The following is a 20,868-nucleotide window of genomic DNA, read 5'->3' as shown; positions in this document are numbered from 1 at the left end:
CTGGCTCTGGGGGCCCCTTGCCCAGGACCAGCGCAGGGCTCGGAGGGCTTTCTGAACACGCGCTGCCTGGGTGATGCCCACCTCGGGATGGCGTGTGGTCCATGTGACTTGTACATTGCGTGCCAGATGCAGTTTCTGAACTGATGGCCCATTGTTCACTAACAGTCCACACACCTGAGTTAGAATCTTCCCTGCTCCTTCTCTTGCTGGGATTACTAATGTTGCTTTTACCCTGTAAGAAGTCCCCAGCACAGAATGCCCCAAATAGCATCTATGTCACTCTCAGAATGAAGGCTCCATCCGGTGGCAAAAAGGACGCCCCTGGGTCTGGGCAGGCGCCACCTGCTTTGGTCAGGGGTGTCCCGGCTTCGGGCTTCACAGGGGTCAGAGAGTGGGTGTGGGTGACTGTCTTCTTTCTCGCACAGGTTCGGGCATGGTGCCCCCCAGCCAGGGTCCTCCCCGGCCTCCGCAGCCGTCCATTCTGCAGCCTGGGTCACAAGTGCTCCCGCCGCCACCCACTGCACTGAATGGTCCTGGTGCGGCCCCCCTGCCCCCACCGGGGCACAGGCAGGGCGGGCTCCCTGGGCCCGCTCCTCCCAGTGGCCAGCTCCAGCCCCCACCTCTGCCAGGACAGACCCCGGGCTCTGGATACGGCCTGCAGCAGGGTAAGGCCGGGGCAGGGCTCCGGAACAGCCCGGAGCCCCTGGGGCCACCCTTACTGGCAGATCCCCCTGGTCCCTGTTGCTGGGCGCTGTTGCTGGCTGTTAAGGGGACTTTTTGAGCAGTGTGGCAACGGCACAGGAAGGGAGCGGGGTGGTCTCACGCACCCCCTGCCTGCGGGAAGGGGTGGGACGCAACGGGCCTGGCCGCCCGCGGGATGTTGTCTGGGAGCCCCGCGTCGAGGTTTGGGTTACAGTCGTCCTCCGTGAACCGTTTCCCAAACAGCCAGCTACGGCCCCCAGGTGCCAGGGCCACAGCTCGTGTACCCGGGGGGCTTCCCCTCGGGGCCTGCGCAGATGGCCGGCCCACCCGCACCCCAGAGGAAGCTGGACCCCGACGCTGTGCCCAGCCCAGTGAGTGCCTCCTCGCCCCTCTCCGCGTCCCTCCCGAAGGGCCACTCTGCACCGTGGCTGGCAGACACCGTCCCTGCGGTTGGCGCACCGCGCCCATCACACCGATAGGTTCCCTTCCTTGTGTGTGGGTGGGGGGCGGGCTGATGGGCACACTGGGCTCCCCAGGAAGATTCTTCTTTGATGTTCTGTGAACTTGTCTCATTGATCAGATCCAGGTGATCGAGAATGACCGCGCCACCCGGGGGGGACAAGTGTACGTCACCAGCACCAGAGGCCAGGTCCCTCCGCTGGTCACCACCGACTTCGTGGTCCAAGACCAAGGTATTTACAGTCTCAGCAGTGGCTTTGGTGGAGGTTTTCCGAGTTTGCGCTGTCGTTACGCTCAGCCACCAGCACCTTTCCGTAATGACTTCGCTGACGGGGCCCTTCCACGAGCGGATCCCGTGGATCTGGGTCTGGGCCCACAGAGCACGAGGCAGGACAGGGCTTTGGGGCTCGGCCACGTCACTGTCTGCACGTTCGGCCCGAGTCGGTGCCCGAGCTCTCCAGGCCTCGGTCGGTCCTCCGTACAGTGCTGGCATCCGGCACCCGGGTGCCCTGGGAGGACGGGGTCACACAGCACACAGCGACTGCCCAGCGTCGAGCACCACAGGCAGTGAACTTGTCACCAGCCACTCAGGAACAGAAGGGACTGTCAGCCGAAGTCCAGCGTTTCTGGTGCAGTGCAGCCTGTGCCTGAGCAGAGGGTCCTGTGTCCTCCCTGATGGGGGAGCGTGAGCTCCTGCCCCTGTGTCGCCTTAGGGACCTCACTGGGACCTGCTGGGGCAGCAGGAACGGAGCAGCAGACCGTTCCGGGCCCTGCGACGTCTTTTCAGCAGGTTCTTCAACACTCTGGGCCTGTTTCCCCCCTTTTCAACTCGGGGAGCAGTGGCGGCGCCTCCTTGCTGACTCTGCCCGGGTCTGCTCTCACTCAGTCCGCCTGCCAGGCCCGTGCAGGGCTGGTCTCCCCAGGGAGAGGGCACCCTCCTGTGAATGGCAGGCTCAAGTGCGTCCCGATGGGGTCGGACACGTCACATTCTGAATGTGCCGCCTGGATGGGTCATGTCCTCGGTCCTGTGATGTTGATGTGTGAACCGGCATCTGGTGTCATTTCTGAGTGGTGGAGCCAGACCAATTCTAGTTGGGGGTCCCCCACCCCAAAGTCCATCCTCTAAGCTGTCCTTATAGAGCAGGCAGCAGGAGAGGCAGAGGGGCGTCATGGAGAGCCATGCACACCTACATGCCTCCCCTACCTGCACACCTCCCCCACCTGTACGCCTTGCGCACCTGCACGCCTCCCCCACCTGCATGTCTCACACACCTGCACACCTCGAACACCTGCACGTGAATCCAGGCTCCCTCCTACTGCCCGCTGAGCTTTGCCTCTCCCTTCCCTGTGCCCCTCAGCACCACCCACCCTCAGTGACACCTGAGGACTGACACCTGCCCCGGGTGTCTGCCTGGGGAACCCCGTGCCTCCTGGGGTCTTTACTCCATGGCACCTTCCAGTAAGGCCCCTGTGCAACTCTGAAACCCCCTCCTCGCCCACGTGGGCTTCCCCACAATACCTGTCCCCCTGGTGGCACACACTTTACCCCTGTATTCAGGTCAGTATTTATTGTCACTTCCGCAGGGACTAGTGGACACTCAGTGAACATTTGTTCAGTGATTATGTTCTCTTGATCATAATATATTATAGTTTCTAATCATTTAATTTCAAAATTGATTGTAGGCAAGTTATTCTAGTGACTCAAAGTCTTTTCCACGCCATGGACAGTGTTCTAACACTTATGTGTGCTGTGTCACGTAAAGACACTTCGTCAGGAAGCCTAATGTCTATTAAAAATAGATCAGGGTGTTTAAAATATATTTCTATTACAAGTAGAATTTTCATCTCTAAATTTAATGTCCAAATTTAAGACAAAACCTGGTCAGATGGAACCGTCGTGGAGACAGCGGCCCTTGCTGTGGGGACGTGGGGTCCGACGCCTCGCCTTCCCCCGGCGAGGCCCCGCTGGGAGGCGCGGGAGGCGGGCGGGCTCCACGGTCCTGCACCCGCGCCGCGTCTCTTCCACGGACTCCAACGCCCCTCCCGCCCGCGGGGGGCTCTGTCAGCACCTGCTCGTGGGAAATAGGGCCAAGCACCTCTTCCCTGTTTTATGGCAGAACTGGGTGTGGCGTCGTTCAAGACGTGGCCGTGTGCCTGGGTTAGAGTTGGCACAGCGCGCAGCACTCCTGGTTTTTAAGAAGCCGTGGAGGAAGTTTTACCAATGAGGCAGCGCGCTACCCAGAAGCGCCATTATGGACGTGTAGATGTGAGCGGGCCGACTTCCTGGAGCCCCTTTTAAATGTGTCTCTGAACATTCCAGGCAACGCCAGCCCACGGTACATCCGCTGCACCGCATACTGCTTCCCCAGCACGTCGGACATGGCCAAGCAGGCCCAGGTCCCCTTGGCCGCGGTCATCATGCCCTTTGCCACGGTCCCTCCGAACGAGGTAAGGGGGGCAGACAGAGCAGTTCTGTGACTTGCCAGTTCTGCAACTCCACTTGCGGCGGTATTTCCTCATACGTTATTTTGTGTTGTGAACAGAAATGGGGTATATGTCATGCAAAAATGTGCAGTCACCCCATTTGTTAGGGACCCAAACTCTGCCAAGCCGTGTGTTTCGGCGTCCTCACCCTCTGGGAGGCCCCACGCCCTCATTCAGGCCCCGTGTCTCGGTGTCCTGCTGAGGGCAGGAGCAGAGCCCAGGACCCCTGGTCTCACTGCATCTGCTGCGAGACCCCGGGGCCCGATGCCCAGACTCCGGCATCGGGTCAGCAGAATTGGGAAGCACAGGGCAGTGCGTCTGAGCGTCCAGATTGGAAAGGACGCCCAGCCTGTGGTGGGGTGGGGGCCGGACGGAGTGGTGGGCATTTGACATTCCTGAAGCGAGGGTGCGGTTGGTGGGTACTGGGGTTGGGACACTCCCCTGCCCTCTGCCCTTGTTCCTGTGGGTGACGGGTGCCCTCTGCTCCCAGAGACACAGGCACCAGAGGGTAGCTGGTCGGCAGGCGAGATCAGCTTCACCGTGGCCGTGGCTCTGACCCCCCACTGAGTGGCCCCCGAGGGAGGTTCGCCCCGGGGTTTCTAGTGTGCGCAGAAGGCTGCAGCCACAGGTTCTCTCTGCGATGTCAAGCCCCACTTGGCTGCAGTGGGGCTTCATCCCTGGAGGCCGCTGGGCGGTGCGCACCTCGCAGCCCCCGAGCAAGAGGCGGGGCGTCCGGGATGGATCCGTGCCCGCCTTGGGGGGCACACCAGCCGAGGCGGGGGGACGGTGGGGTGGGGACAGGTGGAATAGCTGTTTGTCTCTTGATGAAGAAAGAGGAGAGAGATGCGGACAGCGGCTTTCACCCACCGTGAGACGTCCACGTGCTCTCCTGTGGGTGTGGGAGAACAGGGGCCGCCACTCGTCTCTGGGAGTCGCATGGACAGCGGCGGGGGGGGGGGTGCGTGCGCCATCCCCAGAAGCCACGCCTCCACGCAGAGGCGAGTGGGGCGTTCTGCATCCTCTCTCGCAGGAAGGCCCACAAACTCCCCCACCCACAAAATCACTGTGGCCAGTGAGGTGGGGGGGACCAACAGGCTATGACAGGGGTCCAAGCTGCATGTGACGTGTGCGCGTCTTCCATGAGAAGGTGCCGACAAGGGCCAGTTATTGCGAGCATTCTAAGCAGAAAAATCGGAAAAGCAGAAAATCAGAAAGACTTTCCAGTGAGCACCTATATACCTGCCACGCAGGTCCTGCCGCTGACACTTAACGCGCTTGTTTGGTCGCAGATTGGTCCATCCGTCCCTCTGTCCATCCCTCTCAGTGAGTCTCAGAGTAACCGCAGACAGTGCAGTGGGTGCCCGTACACCAGAGTTCGACCTTTGCTTACAGACTGCTCTTCCTCTTGAGGCGGAACCCATGTGCAAGGGAGCACACCCGCCTCCAGCAAACGCTTCGCTGGGTCTGGACAGGGGCTGCCCCAGCCCCTGGGAGGGTGTGGGCTGTGGCCGCCCCCTCAGGCCTTTCCCAGCCAGCCTCCCGGCCCTGCCCACCCCACCACGGGCTGGTTTGGCGTGAGTAGACCCCGAGAGCGGGCACTGGCTGCCTGAGTCCCACCCCCTCCACACGGCGTGGGAGGCAGCCGTGTAGTGCCGCACAGGCAGGCATCTGTCCCTCTGTCCCCGTGGGCTGGTGCTTCGTTCCCTGGCCACACGGGTTTGTCTGCTCTTTCCCCACGGCCTTCGGGGCTGCTCCTAGTGGGGGCCCCTGCGGAGGCAGCTTCTGTGGACGTTCCCGTGGGAGCCTGTGCGGTCACGCATCCATCTCTCTGGACCAGTGCCTGTGTGTTCGCTGCTGGCTGGTGGGTACACACTCACCTGGTTCTAGCACTTTCTGAGTGGCCACTGCCGTGGTCCAGCCACAGCGGGGTCCAGAGATCCCAAAAGTGGGTAAGGCATCGGCAGTGGGTAACAGATGACATCACGCCTCAAAGGACAGTGAAGCTCTGTTCCGTTTATTGCAAGTACAGGCAGGTTTTTATATTTTCATTTTAGGTAGTGATTAATATTTGCAGGTGTATAGTATGTTCAGTTAAGCAGAAAAAATCAATACAAAGGTAACCAGGAAAAGTACAAGAAATTCCATAGTTTGTTATGTTAAACAGAAGTTGTTTTGACTAGAAGAACCATTAATCAGACTATTTGAAATAGCTCTATGGACAGAGTTTGAATGTCTTATTGTTTATTAAAGGTCTTAGAATTTGACATGGGGCAAAAGATACACTAGACCGAGCGGAGGTTAGGAAATTTATTATAAGGCCTTTGTGATGTCTAACTTAACTATCTATTTTCTCTGTCTAAATGTTTTCTCTGTGTACTATAAACTCTGACTCTTTAGTAACTGTTTCTACGTGTTTAGTTTGTAATAACTAGCCAGCTTTTTTTTTATTTCTATGCCTGTCTAATTGATATATATTCTTATTCAAGGTAAAGGGGGGCTGCTACTCCAACAACTTTTAGATATTCAGGGGCTATTTCATTAGAGGGGATTAACTTGGGGGAGCCTCCGCTCTGGGTAACTCTGGCTCCCTGCTGCCTAATATTAACTTGTTCTGCATCTGCTTAACTGGGTCAGGGAAGGAAATATCCTTCCCCTTGGACTCACTGGACATGGTGGGCCTTTCCTCCTCTGGGCCCCCAGAGAGGGTATTATTTTGGGGAAAGGCCAAGGTAGCATTGTTCTCAGTCTGACCTAGTTGCTGATCAGCTCTGAGAATGGCCATCATTTTTAGGAGATTCCAAATTATCAGAAAAGTAAATGTCAGAACACCAGGAGTCAGCACGAACAGAATCAACACCATATATCCACTTATGCCACGTCCGCCTGGCCGGAACACGCTTCTGTGAAGGCGCAGTCCCCACGCCGTGACTTTGCCAGACGACATGGTCAGCGTTGGACGTGGCAGGCCGCACCGTTTACAGTCCCAGCAGCATTTCGGTTTGTTCTCCTCGACCATAAGTGACTGGCTCGTTTTCATGGGTAGTAAACTTTCAGTACTTTATTTCTCATCCCACTAATGTTGCCATCATCACTGCAGTTTAGAAAGACAGGCCCTGAAAGAGCCCCTCGTGCGGCATCAGCAGAAGGATGCGTCCAGTGCGTCCCCTCTGTTGTCCCACAGAGCCTTGCTCAGCCCGTCCTCACAGCAGCGCTGGCCCCTGAGAATGGGCGGCCGCCAGCCCGAGAGCTGCCCCGGAGCTTCGCTTTGAGACCCACGCTCTCGGGTCCGTGTATCCGTGTGCAAGTGTGTCACGTTCCTGACCTTAAATTTTAACCTTTTGCCTGTGTTTACGTGCCTCATAGCTGTTTGCGAAACACTTGGTGTACGCAGTTGCCCAGCACGTCAGCACCTTCGTCCTAAGTGCGGTTTTGTTTCTGATGCTGTGTTTCCAGGTCTGAGGTGGAAATGGCGTAGGTTTCCGGTGCAGAGCACTGAGGACTATTCTTAATTTAGCTTCACATTGTCTTTAAAACAGGAAACCCTTACATGTTGGACACTTGCACACATCTCATCATACCTGAACTTAGGTAATACCACCTACAAACCAGGCGGCAGAAGCTTTAACCCTCTGTGACTAGACTTGGGAATGTCCGGGCACGTATTTGTAGATTAAGACTAGACCTCAGAGCCAAAGTCGTCTCCTTCCGTGTTGAGTCAGTTCAGGACAGGTAAACTCTCACCTGAGACTTCACGTGTCAGTGGGTCTACAACCCCTGGCGCACTCTCTGCAGGAACAAACAGAACTCAGGGGCGGGCACAGGAGACAGACTTGCCTTCTGGGATGTCGGGAAGTCTGCAAGCGCAGGGGCAGCCTGTCTGGGGAGCTGAGGGTTAGGGAAGTTACTGCCTTACGACTTGCAGAACAAAGACACCTGCTGCCCTTGTGAAATGCTATGCAAGTCCTTTTTCTTTCTATAGGGTCAGTGGCTGTGAGGACCAAGTTCTCAGAAAGAGCAGGGAAGGGCCATGGGGACTGACAGGCAGGGGGAGCACAGAGTGAGGCTGTGGGAGGGCTGACCTAGCTCGACCCCTGTGTCGGGGGGCCCAGCACAGGTCAGCCCGTGACTCTTTGGCCAAGTTCTGGCCAAGTCCACACCACTGTTCAAGGTGTCAGGCGCACGGCCCTGCCGCATGGCCATGTCCTCCTGTGTCACTCACCCTCTTCTTGGGGTGAGGGCAGCGGGTGCCACAGGCGTTGCAGGTTTTGCAGGGAGGAAGGCAGCTGGCAGCAACAGCCCCATCCAGGTTCTGTCTCTGGGAGGCCGTGCGGGAGCACGCTCGGCTTTGATCTGCTTGGCCCATGACGCAGCCTTCCTTTGTCCTGCCTAAGTGGACCTCAGGCTCCTGCAAGTCTGTGGCCGTCTCCAGGGGTCCGTCGTAGCCTCTTTGCTCAGTGGCTTTGACTTCAGGCTGCTGCACAGCCCCCTGAAGGCCCAGGGCCTTTGGACTTGGGTGGGGGCTGGGCCGGCATAGACAGAGGTTGGTGGAGTGAGTGCCCTCGCTCGCCAGGGTCAGGCAGCCACTGAGTGGGCAAAGAGAGACCAAACACAGAGCTCGGGTGATTTCTAGGTCATTTGAGTCTCTGAGCTGATCTCTCTGGTGCAGGAAGTTTGGATTGTCAGCTTCCTCGGCAGTGGTGGGGTCTGTGCATAAACAGTCGTTCATGGCGTAAAGGGCGTTTTCCGTTTGGCTGTTTTGTCTCATTCTTCTAAAGGACTGCAGGCTCGCAACCTCGTTCACTGCCCTGGCTCTGTGGACAGAGAAAACAGCCCTCTTGGAGCTCAGAGGTTCTGCCTCACACTAGTGAGAGGGGCCCCATTTCACCGTAACGAGCAGAACAGCCAAACAAGGACGGAGTTTTGATCCTATACAGATATTTCAGAAAACGATAAAAATCAACTACTTTCTCCAAAGCATGATAGTAACCAAAAGGTGGAACCCTTGTTGGGGGTCAGGAAAGGCCTCTGGCCAGGTCCTCATGGTGCCTGGACCATGACCTCGGGCCGCCGTGGCCAAGAGGGAACATCCCGGCTCTGACGTGCGTCCCCTGGAAGTAATCGAGCCTGAGGTCTGCCTGGCTCTTCTCTCTGCACCGGGCCCTCCACGTGCGCGACCAAGCGCTGACCACAGGTCCTACGCGCAGTCGATGTGCAGCCCAGCACTCTGTTCATGGGACACTGGTCACAGGAGGAACCTCAGGGGTGCGGTTCCCTCAAGGGGCACAGGGGAGACAGCGAGACAGTGCATTTTTCACATGAAGTTCCAATTGAGCCTCAGTGACCAGTTTGCTCTGAAACGAAACTGATTGCTGCGTAACATCTTGTCCTTTAAAGAACTTGAAGGCTGACGATTAAACTATTTTTAAATTAAAGCTTCGAGAGCCTGAATTTGTTTTTTAATATGTGCATTATAATCTTAAATTGTCTGCTTTAATGCAGTATTTTTAAAAGTACTAACATAAAAGCTTGGAGAAATACAATGCATATATACTTATATAGAAGTAGAACTACGAGTGTTGCATTTAAAAGACTTCCCTGTGTGAAGTTGCCCTGAAAGGGAACCGCATCCCATGAGGCTTTTGGTCACTGTTTGAATGTGCTGCGGAGGCGCCATGACGAAGTCCAGCAGCTGGAGGCCAGTGTCATCCCCTTTTGGAACCGTGCCAACTGCAGGCAGATGCGGGGGGCCATCCCATCCATCAGGGCAGAGGTCAGTGGCATCTGTGCTGAGTTACAGCTCGGGAGCTCCATGCACTGAGCCTCCTTTCCCAGCCACAAGTTTCTTCGTGTAAATCTCAGTCGTTGCCCTACACGCAGAAACAGGAATGAAACGTCACCACGCTGCATTGACCCGATGGCTGCCCTCGCCATCGTCTTCGCCATTCTCGTGACCGTGGGCTGCACAGGTTAAAGTCCTCCGTGGGCGTCTTGATTTAGCCCAGCAGTCGTTGACTTCGAGTGTCTGCTGCGGGCACAGGAGAGAATTTGCCCGGAGTGTGTATGTTCAGTGGGCTGCTGAAGGACTCTCTCGGTGACGCGGGCAGCTGTGGGACTTGTACGCGGGGCAGGCAGCTGAGGTAGGCGCCGCGGTGGATGCGTGTATGTGAGTGGAAAGAACTAGCCACTCATTCACCTTTTAAAAAAGAGATGAGGCGTCTGTGCTTTGGTGCTATGTCACTGGTTCCTGTTTTTGTTGTTCGGAGAAGTGCCCACCACTATGGAAACGTTGTGTAGCTTTTGTGTTTTCGGAAGGTCTTCACGGGCATTGGCTGGAATGGTTTCTCCTGAGGCCTCCGCACACCGCTCACCTCTTTCACCTGGTTACCTGCTGTTCGGCCTTCAGATTGCAGGCCAGAGTCACGGTCTCAGGGGGGCTTGGCCGGACGCCCCACGTGACCCCCTGTAGCTCCCCGATGCCATGTGTCGCAGTCGGCAGCATTGTGTTTGCTTGGTCGCGTCTTCCTTCTCCCCCCGGGCTCCGTGAGGGTGGGGACATCGGTTGCAGCCCCAAGGCCTAAAGGAGTTCCTGGACCATTTTGGGGCTCGATAAACATGTTATACTTTCACTGCATAATACCATTTATATCTGGAAGTAAACTGGAATTTCGAGGACCAGTAACTCGATGAGATTCTCACCATAGGGGTCTGTGTGCGAACATTTATTGAGCGTCCGTTCTGTGCGGACGCCATGTTCGACCCTGGGTGGGTCCGGCTGCCGTCCTGGCCCCTCTGTAGCTGGGCCTGCACTGCCGAGTCCTCTGTGCAGCACCTGACATTTGTTTGGATCTCCCTCTTGTATGTCAAAGAAAATATTTTCATTTCCTACACACGTGTGCTTATGAAAAATGGCCATCTGGGGACTCTGCCAGACAAACAGCCGTGCCGACCAGGGTGGCAGTTGCTCGGGAGATTCCTGACCAGTCAGACTCTGTACACATGTGGCCCGGGTTTCACTTTTGTTCCCCCCTCCAACGTGCGTTTCTCCCCACACCCCACACTGGGGGTGTAAAGCTGTGTGCGTGCTCTGAGGGAGGAAGCGGGAAGACGTGGGGGACCTACATGTACAAAAGGTCAAGGTCTCTCAGAGAGTAAGTAGTCACGGGCTTTCTGGAACAGTGTTGCTGCGAGTCCAGGGGAGCAGGGGAGGCGTTGCCACAGACTCAGGGCACGTGGGCACCGGGGCTCGTCCACCGCAGTCCCACCTGTCACCCCCCCACCCCCAGTCGCTCTGTCTCGTTGGCCAGCCGGAGTCCCTCAGAGACCCAGACGCAGGAACGAGCCTTCATTCTCTTTTGTCCTGGGGGCTTAAAAAGTTTCTGAAAAACTCAGATCTGATTACTTCAGACATAAAATTGTGTTTTCATTTCCCTTTTCTTAAAGGAAGAGGAAGAAAATGTATAATAGCTCATATGTGTCAATTTTTATTTTTTGATAAATTAAGAAGTCATCTTTCTTTTTTTTCTCGCTGATTATTGACATATATTCGTATATAATTTCTCCAGGTGCTTTTGAGTCTGTCACACATTTTTTTCTAAATTAAATTTTTTTCCTCAACTTTTTAAAACCCTATTTTCAAGTCTCTCCTCCAAATGGCTTTTGGCTATTTTCCCAAATCAAATTAAGTCACAAAAGATGGCTTTCTGCATTTCCTGGAGAGGCCGGCCAGTGCTGGGTGCCCCTGCCCCACCCTGGGGCGGTGACCCAGCTGCGGCTTCCTGGTTGGCCTGTGGGAGGCGGGGCCCTGTGGGGCTCCGCCCCCGACTCTGGAACCCAGTGGTACAAACAGCCTCAGTGCCTGCTCTGGACAGGGAGATGGTGATGTGGCTTCTCTGTCACACTTATTTACAGAATCAGTTTCGTCACCGAGCAGTCACACCCAGACTCGGGAGTCTTCGAGCTTGTCCCCCACGCCCTCGCCCTGGTGACCACATCTTGCTGCGTGGCGGCTGCGTGGCGTGACAGTTCGTAAGCAGTGTCCTTTCTACAAGGACTGTCAGTGCGTGTGTTCCGTCGCTTTCCAACAAGGACTTAACCCACAGACACGTACAGCTCACTCCGCAGGTGCCGAGACCTGCCCACGAACCCTCCGCGCCCCTCCTGCAGCCACCCAGCGGGGGCGTGCTCTCTGCCAGGGCGCCCCAGAGGCTCTCGTTGTGCGCGTGCCCGAAACTGCGGAGCCTCCAGGGAGCGGCCCAGCCCCGGCACGCCGGCCTTGGCTCGTGACTCATTTGTTGATCATTTCATAAGCTGGGGCGTCCCTCAGGACTGCCGATGGGGTGGCGGCATCCCCGGCCCTGCCCCGCCCCCCACACTGGGAGCTGAGGGTCCCGACCTTCCCTCCCACGGTGGAGGGCCCCAGCTGGGTTTGCCGCAACGCACCTCCGGAGCATTCCCAGGGGAGGGTCCGCTGCAGTTGTTTGTACACGTTCGGGGTGAACTTGGCATATCAGGGCTGGTTGCACCCAGACCTACCCTCGGTGACAGAAGAACTGGCCGACAGCCTCCCGTGGGAACGTGCCTCTGTCCTTTCCTCCCTCCTTCCTTCATGTTTCCTCCCGACTTCCCGATTTCAGGGTCTCCCTTCTTTCCTCCCTCTTCCTCTTCCTCTTCCTGTCACTCATCCCAGAAATACCTGTGGGGGTCAGCGCTGAGCCTGAGGCCTGCCCGTGCTGTTTGGGAGCGAGTATTTGTGGTTAGAGATTTCGTTGGCAAGTGAAACTAATACTTAAACATCTTCTGAGTTCATTTTTTAAAGTTTTATGAATTGAATAAAATACAGGAGATGATGCAACAAACAAATTCTAAAAACCCCTCATGGTGTTTGTAAAATACATGTTAGAAATGACTAACCTGTAATAAGATTTCGGGACATTGTCAGATGGAGCATTTTCCCCAAAGACGTCATTTTAGTTCAGTGAAGTGAGGTCTTTGAACCGTCCTGCCTTTGCTGTTACTGGGCAGTGAGCCACTGATTTGAGGAGAGAGAGAGACAGGGCCCTGGCCCATCGGGCCCGCCCGCCCTGCCTGGCTAGCAGGGCTCTGGGACGCCACCCCCACTCCCCGGGGGCCCGGTCACCTTGCCCCTCCTCCTCCCGGACTGAAACGGTCTGGCTCTCTGTAAGCAGAAATGTGGGCTCGATCACCGCCCGCCTCTCTCCTGAAAGGAGCCGTGTCAACTAGATACAGTTACCAGAATCAAGAGGCTGACAGCGAGGTGAAGAGAGAGAAATGGGACATCACCTCTCAAGTTCCACAGACACACAAAGCAGCAAGAAGTTCATTTCCCGGACATAGGAAAACACACAGTTTCAGTTAGTAGCGGCCAACCCCAGACCTCCTTGAGAAGTGTCCGTGTGTTCTTAGAGTGGACCCTGGTGCCGAGGGTTTGATGGCCCGGCCTGTGTCCTTCTAGAGGGCGGAGCGCGACTTCCGAAGGCATCGGGAAGAGGCCCCTCCAGGCCGCACCTGTCGTTTCAAAGGGTCGGGCAAGGCCGTCCCGCCGGGCAGAAGCTGCGTGTGCTGTGCGAGCCAGTGGCCTCCCCCTCACGGCCCAGCAGGCGGGTGGAGGTCGCCAAGGGAAAGCTGAGAGTGGACACGTGCCCCCCACGCCCCTCGCCTTTCTGCGGAGCCGACTCTCCCTTCCCTTGGGCTCCTGGGCCTCGTCCCCTGGCAGCCGGCGGCTCGTCTGCCACGTGCCTCGCAGTCAGATCGTTCCCGCTTTTCAGGGTGGCCAGGCTTGTGTGGGTGTCCCCGATTAATCCAGGCCCCTCTTTGGCCCGCCCCGGGGGCTGATCTGTGGGGGGGCTGCTGGCCAGGGCCAACGAAGATCTGGCCCAGGTGCCGCCTCTGCTGGACAGCAGCCCTGGGGGAGTAGGACCCGCCACTGCAGGGCCAGGGCCGGCTTCGCTGGGCTCCTTGCTGCTGTCTGATCCGATTTACGGGCCAGGCGGCGCGAACGCTTCCCTCCCGAGAGAGACCGCCTGCCCTTCGGGACCCAGCACACAGGACACTGGGTGGATGGGGACCAGGGTGGGCGCGGCTGTCCTGGAGACCGCTGCTGGAGCAGGCGAGAGAGGAGGGGAAGGCAAGCGAAGTGCACAGTGGAAATGCAGACTTAGTCGACAGGGTGCTTGGGGGTCACCTGCTGCCCTGTGGGGCCACCTCTCCCCAGACGAGGACTGCGCCCCCTACAGACAGTGGGGGGAAAGCGGCAGAGGGCTAGAAACTTAACTTTCTTGGCTATTATTTGTCTTGAGTAAATTTGCCACATCCTGTAATTTCTATACAATTTATCCTTAAGACAACCTGTATTTCATGTTGTTTAATCTCATTTTGTTTTACCCAGACTATTTTTTAACCATGATTGAGTTTTTTTCCTGAAAAACATAGGTTTCTTAATTTTGTGATGGCAATAGAAGGCCTAAGTTCTAAATAGCTCTTAACGAAATGCTGTCAGAGTCACACAAAATGAACTTTGCGATTATCCTGCGCCTGTCACCCCTGGGGAGATGGGTGGTTTTGATTTGTAGCTGCACAGCGCCCCCTCGTGGGTGTGTGTTCCAGCGTCAAATCTTGAGCTGCCTTAGTTACTTATCACTTGTCTGAAATGCAGACTTGGTGGAGACACTTGTGCGTTCAGACTTTTGTGAGGTCTGTTGTTGCCCAAACGAAAATGCAGGGGCTACACACTTGGTAACTCGCCTCCATGTGGGGTCTGTGTGGGCCGTGCCCCGTGGCACTGAATGTCATTTTGCTCTGGAAATCCCGTCTCTTTTCTCCTGGCGCTCCAAGCTAAAGAGACTGTGCTGCTGCCCTTTCCCTAGCTCTTCTCTGCACCTGCTCACTGCCTCTGGTTGCGGCTTTGCCTGCGGGCTGGGTTCCGGTCTCCGCATGGGGAGGCTGCGGGGCAGAGTGGCAGGCGGACTTGGGAAACCTTATCCGGGGCCTTAGTAGTCCCGGCAGCTGCTGCCTGACACAGCCAGTCTTCTCTCTCACATGGAAAAATAGCCAAAAGCGTCCTGTTCTCGTTCGGTTTTAAATCACACATTCCATTGTCACACTGAACCCATTTCTCGGTGAATTACATTCTGGCCTGTGGTCCCAAATTGACCATGATGTTATTGTACATGCACAAGAAGAGAGACGGTCTATTCAATTAGAGCACTGTCATTAAAATTGATACCGACATAGATCTGGCCCAGCCCTGGTCAGTCGAGCCCGAGATCAGACACGGCAGCCCTCCCGCACCTTTGCTCAGCCCCCTGTCCGTCCCCGCAGACCCAGGGCCTTGGGGGGGGGAGGGGCTGAGCCCGGATCTCCACTTTGCCCCTCCCCACATTTCAGGGAAGAACAGGAAAGAAGGGGCTGGCAGGAAAGTATTAGAGGAGGAAAGATTTAAACACATTCATACACAAAGTTATTAAATCCGTAAATATTTCTGAAGAAAATATGGTGTAACATCTTTGGGGGGTGATTTTTATGATGTGTAGTTTTCTGCTAGACCCAGTGTGCACTAAAGTTGAACTCAGGTAAGCGGGGAGAAGGCTGTGTGTGCGTCACACAGGCTGCCACGCAGCAGATGCGTTGGCACCCAGAGAGGACAGAGGACACGCCTGGACAAGACGGCATCACATTACCCTTGTCCTGTGGCCCGCAAGAGAACGTAAATGCAAAAGGCTCTTAACAGTCTTTGCTGTCACCTCGGTTGGCACCTATCTTTCACTCTGGTTCCAGAGAGCGAACACAAAAACATGAGTGTGCGGACAGCCTGGCAGTGCGCTGGGCCGCAGGCCGTGCCTGGACTCTCAGTGTCCAAAGAGATATCAGAAGAGATAAAGGGGACGTCCGATCTGCCCCTGGATTCCTCCAGGCTAGAACTGGGGAGGGGCAGGCCGAGGCCGTGGGGACTGATTCTGAATTTATAAAAAGCTCTGCCCTTGATTCCTTCGTGTATTATCCTAGCCTTGTCCCCGCCACCCGCCGCCCCTGCTCTGAGGCCTGAGGACACCAGAGAGCAGTCTGCTCTGCTGACTTCTGTCTCCTTAAAGAAAAAGTTAGTGTGTGCACGGGAGCCTGTACGTCTGAAGCTTTTCCGGAGATGTGATCCTGAGGGAGGTTTCCACAGCATCTTTGTGGCCCCGCCAGGGAGGCTGGAGGAGTTGAGGAGGAGGAGGCGGCGTCCGGGGAGAGGGAGTGGAAGGTGCGCAGTGGCTTCACTCTTGTCGATGAGAAAGAAGCAGTGGGAGTGTTTGTTTTGGGGTCTGGCAAAGCAGGAGCAGCCACAGAGAGAGGAGGGCTCTGTGAAGCGTTTTGTCGTGGGCCAAAGTAGTAGAATGGACCCATGGCCTCCTGCCCGGGACGGTGGGCGTGGTTGCCCGCTCTCCCCAAAGCGCATTCTTCTGAAGCACGGGGCGTGCTGGGCCGGGCAGTCCATGCGGCACTCCCACGGTGCACCCTGGCAGCCTGGCACTTTCCAAATCAGATCAGATCCCCCACTGTGTTCGCGGTCAGCGAGCAAACGCAGCGAGGTCACGGTACAAGGTGCTGAGGATGCTTTTGATGGAAGTGTTGCTTGTATTCGTACCAGCCTGTTCCTTCTGCTTTGTCTTCAAGTAGATACTCACACCCACCCACATGTAAACACATGCGTGTCTGTGAGCACTTGTAACAGGCATCCCCTGACATGTGTGTTCATCAGGACATGGCCGCACATTCACAGGCTGTCGGGGGTCCTCTTCTCTCTCCTGGCGACACACGGGGCTGAGGGCTCCTGGCCCAGGTGTGCCAACGGCAGCCAGTCCACGGCTTGTGGAAGCCCCTGGCGCCTGCGAGCTCACTGGACTTGCTTCTCGTAGGCTCCCCTGTACCTGGTGAACCACGGAGAGGCCGGACCAGTCCGATGCAACCGGTGCAAGGCGTACATGTGCCCCTTCATGCAGTTCATCGAGGGAGGGCGGCGGTACCAGTGCGGCTTCTGCAGCTGCGTGAACGACGGTGAGTCTGCTGTGGGAAACGTGCTCCCTCCGCACGGAGCACGTGTTCAGGCTCCTGGTGAGGCCAAAGCTCAGCCTGACTCCCCACCCTAGGCTGCCTTCCAGACCAGCTCCGGGCTGGGTGGGTGGTTTCTTTGCAGGGAAATGGCATTTCATCTGCGTTTGCAGACGACAAACTGGCGAGAGTTTTCTCCTTCCTCACTCCTCTCCTTTATTCTCGAATGTGAGCTCATCTGCGTTTAGGAAAAGTTAAGTTATAATGGAGGATGTTAACGTGGGTGCAGATTTCCCAAATTTCGGCTGTGCTAAGCTCAGAACACTGGCACTGTCGCCCTGCATCTCTCCAGTGTCCACATCGTAAAGACGCTTTGTCATTTGTAACTTGTAGAAAGGTCGAAGGGTTTTTTCTTTTTTTTAGAAAGCCCTCATTCATTCCAAGATAGGCTTTTTAAATAGTGGGAGTTGAGAATACACAACATTCCAGCCTGGAAATACCCGTTTCCCTGAGACTAAGCCCGTTCCTCCCGGAGCGGACGTGGAGAACCCACCACACTGTGCTGCGCCAACAGAGCCCCCCTCTCCCCTTCTGTCTCGTCAGTCCCGCCCTCCTACTTCCAACACCTGGACCACGTGGGCAGGCGGCTGGACCACTATGAGAAGCCGGAGCTGTCTCTGGGCTCCTACGAGTACGTGGCCACTCGGGACTACTGCAGGGTGAGTGGCCGGGGGCCAGGGAGTCGCCTTCACCCGTGAGGAACTGCTCTGCATGCGCTCACCAAGCCTGTGGGCGGGGCCAGGGGTGTAGACATGCCCCCAACTTGGCCAGGCCTTCTGGAGAGGGCTGGTAACACGGGGAAACAGTGAAGCCACTCACGACAGGGCTCATTTTATTTTTAAAGAAAGATTTTATTTATTTATTTTTAGAGAGAGGGGAAGGGAAGGAGGAAGAGAGGGAGGGAAACATCAATGTGTGGTTGCCTCTCCTGCACCCCCTACTGGGGACCTGACCCACAACCCAGGCATGAGCCCTGACTGGGAATTGAACCAGTGACCCTTTGGGTCACAGGCTGGGCCTCAACCCACTGAGCCACACCAGCCAGGGCTGCAGTGGCCATTTTTGACAGGTAGTCCTGGAAATGGAAAATAGCGATGTGACTTCCATGTCCCTCCCATCTAGAACGTGCTGGGCTCTTAATGCTGCCTCTGCCTGGTCAGTCCTCTCCTTAGCTCAGAAAAATGTCACCGTAAAGCCAAAGCTTGGCCAGCGTTGTCAGCAGGACAGTGATTGCCCCTGGGCCTCCTTGCTCTGCTGTCACCATGTGAGCCAGGCTCTCGGAGTCCCCGGGAGACTCTCAGCAGCCACGGGCTCCCCCCACTACCCGACTCTGGAGTGTTAAATTCGGTGGTTAAGTCTCCTTCTAAGGCCACCGACTCTCGGGCTCCAGACTGCCTCCTCGGCTCTGTCTTCATTTGTGGCAAACTCTGGTGCTTGCTGGGGCCCTCCTCTCCTCCCTCATGGGCTCCGTGATTCCGGGGAAGGTTGCCCTGTCTGGCAGCCCCCAGGGCCTGGCCAGGTTTCACCGGCTGTGAGCGCGCATGCGCTAGGCTGCCTCTGACGTCATGACGTTACACGTCCTCACAGCCGCTGCCTAGGAATCTGTTTTCTTGTAGCCCTTGGCTCACAGTCCCATTTTAGCAGCTGCCCCCCCCTCCCGGGACCGTAAATATTACTCGTCTCCCCTCGCTGTGGGTTCTGATACGCGTGGGGACAGGCAGCTTGCCCCAGCTCCCTGGTGGCCTCGGGCGCAGAGTCCGCCCAGGGCGGGCAGTGATCGGGCCGGGAACGGAGGAGCGGATTCATTCGTAGGCGGTGGCTGCTCCCCTTCGCCAGCGTCCTAGTAGCGGCCACACGGTCGCAGGTGCCCTGCAGGACTTGAAAGCACCTCATGGATCTGACGGGGTCTCCTCGGGCATCCATCGCTCAGATTCCAGCCCCCGCGTGTGCACCAGGGGTGGCCGTGACGCCGCCGCCACCGCGGACTCAGATCCTTACCGCGCTCCGGAGACTGCGCGGCCTGGTGCCGGGCTTCTGTCCTGGGCGTCTGCGGGCGGAGCGCTCCGTGCACCGAGGGCGGGTTACAGGGAACATCTTTTCTGGTGCTCGGATATGCACGTTTTTCACTTAATATGGCTTTTTGCATTTATTTTAGTGTTTTCCATGGTTTTTTTTTTTTTTTTGCTATATTACATGCAACCAGTTTCTAAAGGCTAATGCTTTATTAGTGTAAAATATAACATTTGAACATAGCTTAGGAAACATAATAACTCTTTGGTACAAAAACGTTATTATGTTTCAGGGAAAAAACGGCTCCTGAAGTCCCAGCCACTTTGGGACAGCTTCTTTGTTCCTTGTGCTTTGGACTGAAAGCAGCTGATTAGGCAGAACGTAAATGTTCTAATTAAATGTGATCAGTCCCTTGTAACTGGGGTGGAAAATGAGCTCACTGGTCTTTGGAACTGGAGCGTAGATCCAGCTGTGTTCTGAGTTGCCAGTTCTCTGCCAAAAAGCCACATTATCCTGATTTTATGCTTTTCTTAGTAGAGACCCAGGCAAAGAGTCAGATAAATTTCTGGGAACAAAAGTCTCAGCATCTTAGACTCTGTGACCTGGAAGTGCCCCAGACGTCCAGTTGATGGGAAATTCTAACCAGCAGGCAAGGAACCAAGTAAAAACTGTACATTTTGAAGAGTTTTTTTGTAAGCTTATTCTTTCTTTTATTACCCCAAGTGAGGTTCATAATAAAAGATGCTGTGTCTTCAAATTTAGTTTGAAAATGTAAAACATAATAATGAGTCGCCTTAGAGATTTGGATGATGAAGAAGATCTTATTTTATTTACACGTGTTTTTAACACTGTACGAACTGCAAAATCACATTTCCCCCAGCTCATTTTAGTTTATCTTAATACCAGTTTTAGATATCGAAGGGACCATCAGTATCTAAATGTTCTACCAGGGTGCCAGATGCCAGCACTGTACGGGGGACCGACCGAGGCCTGGAGAGCTCGGGCACCGACTCGGATTGAACGTCCAGACAGTGACGTGGCCGAGCCCCAAAGCCCCACCCTGCATTGGTGCTCTGTGTGTGTGTAGGCACAGATCCACAGAATCACCATGAAGTCCCCTAGGGGGAGAAAAGAGAAAGCCACTCTGTCACATAACTAAGTTTTTCACATATAAGTTTACGGAATATATTTATTTGCATATAAAGATGCCTAAAATGAAAACTCATTCTGAACCAGCCTTTTATTTCTCCCGTGAGTTTTACTTAACCTTGACGTTGCCTTGGACGCCTCACTCGTCCCAGGCCCTGCTCTGTGCAGTGAGAGAGACTGGAATTAGCAAGGCCAGGGGCCTGCTGCAAGGTGCTGGTCACCTGGAGACCCGGCTGAAAGCTCCGAGCTGTGACGTCAGCCCCGGGCAGGGGCTGTCCGTGGGGCAGGCGCGGAGTAGTCGGAGAGCCCTGGAAAGGAGCCATGCAGTGGCTCCCAGTTTGGGGGACCAGAGAAGGACTCAGAGGGGTGCCTCTGGAGCTGGTCAGTGGGCCCTGAGGACATGTGAGGCCTGGACAGTGAGCAGGAGCAGGTGAGAGAGACAAGTCACTGTCGGGAAGGAGAGACCTGGAAGAGCTCGGAGCATGAGGATGTCCTTGGAAACCAGGCTCGGGCTCAATCCGCACTTGTGCAGTGAGGCGGAATGAAGCAGGCTGGACCGCAGGGGCGTAGCAGTGGGTTCCCAGGCCAGGCCGAGGGGTCATTGCAGTCTCTGGGCCCCAGACGGCAGAGTTCCTGGTCGGGGAGAGTAGGGGTGGGGTAGAGCATGGGAAAGGAGCCTTTGGAAAGAGCCGTGGGACTCGGCGATGGGAAGAGGGGAATAGGCAAATGCAATGCCAAGAGTTCAAGCCCTGGGCTCACTGTGTGGCAATGTCCTTGACAAAGACACGGGAGAGGAATGCTATTGGGGGGCCAAGGAATTGGGAGCCAGTTGAGCGGGGCCTTGCGCAGGAGAGAGTGCGAGGGGATGCAGAGGCCCTGGGGGCAGTGGTGGTGAGGGTGGGTGCACGGGGGGTCCCAGGGTCCCAGAGGTGTTTCCGTGTGACGGGTGGGAATGGT

General features: G+C 55.9%; 1 protein-coding gene across 2 annotated transcripts in view; it reads left to right on the top strand.

Moving 5' to 3' along the window:
• SEC24D (SEC24 homolog D, COPII coat complex component) overlaps positions 1–20,868 on the top strand; it is a 48,886-nt gene that overhangs the window by 11,450 nt on the left and 16,568 nt on the right. For both annotated transcript variants that reach the window (XM_037129833.2, XM_037129834.2), the window contains exons 5-10: positions 426–665; positions 946–1,073; positions 1,283–1,394; positions 3,482–3,609; positions 16,560–16,698; positions 17,296–17,411. In XM_037129833.2, the coding sequence (XP_036985728.2) occupies positions 426–665; positions 946–1,073; positions 1,283–1,394; positions 3,482–3,609; positions 16,560–16,698; positions 17,296–17,411 (863 nt within the window). The remainder of the gene's footprint in view (positions 1–425; positions 666–945; positions 1,074–1,282; positions 1,395–3,481; positions 3,610–16,559; positions 16,699–17,295; positions 17,412–20,868) is intronic.

This window comes from Artibeus jamaicensis, unplaced genomic scaffold, assembly GCF_021234435.1.
Source record: "Artibeus jamaicensis isolate MK-2021 breed Jamaican fruit bat unplaced genomic scaffold, CSHL_Jam_final scaffold_537, whole genome shotgun sequence".
Lineage (NCBI taxonomy): Eukaryota > Metazoa > Chordata > Mammalia > Chiroptera > Phyllostomidae > Artibeus > Artibeus jamaicensis.
The sequence above is the reverse complement of the archived record's forward strand: the minus strand, read 5'-3'. Positions and strand labels throughout refer to the sequence as shown.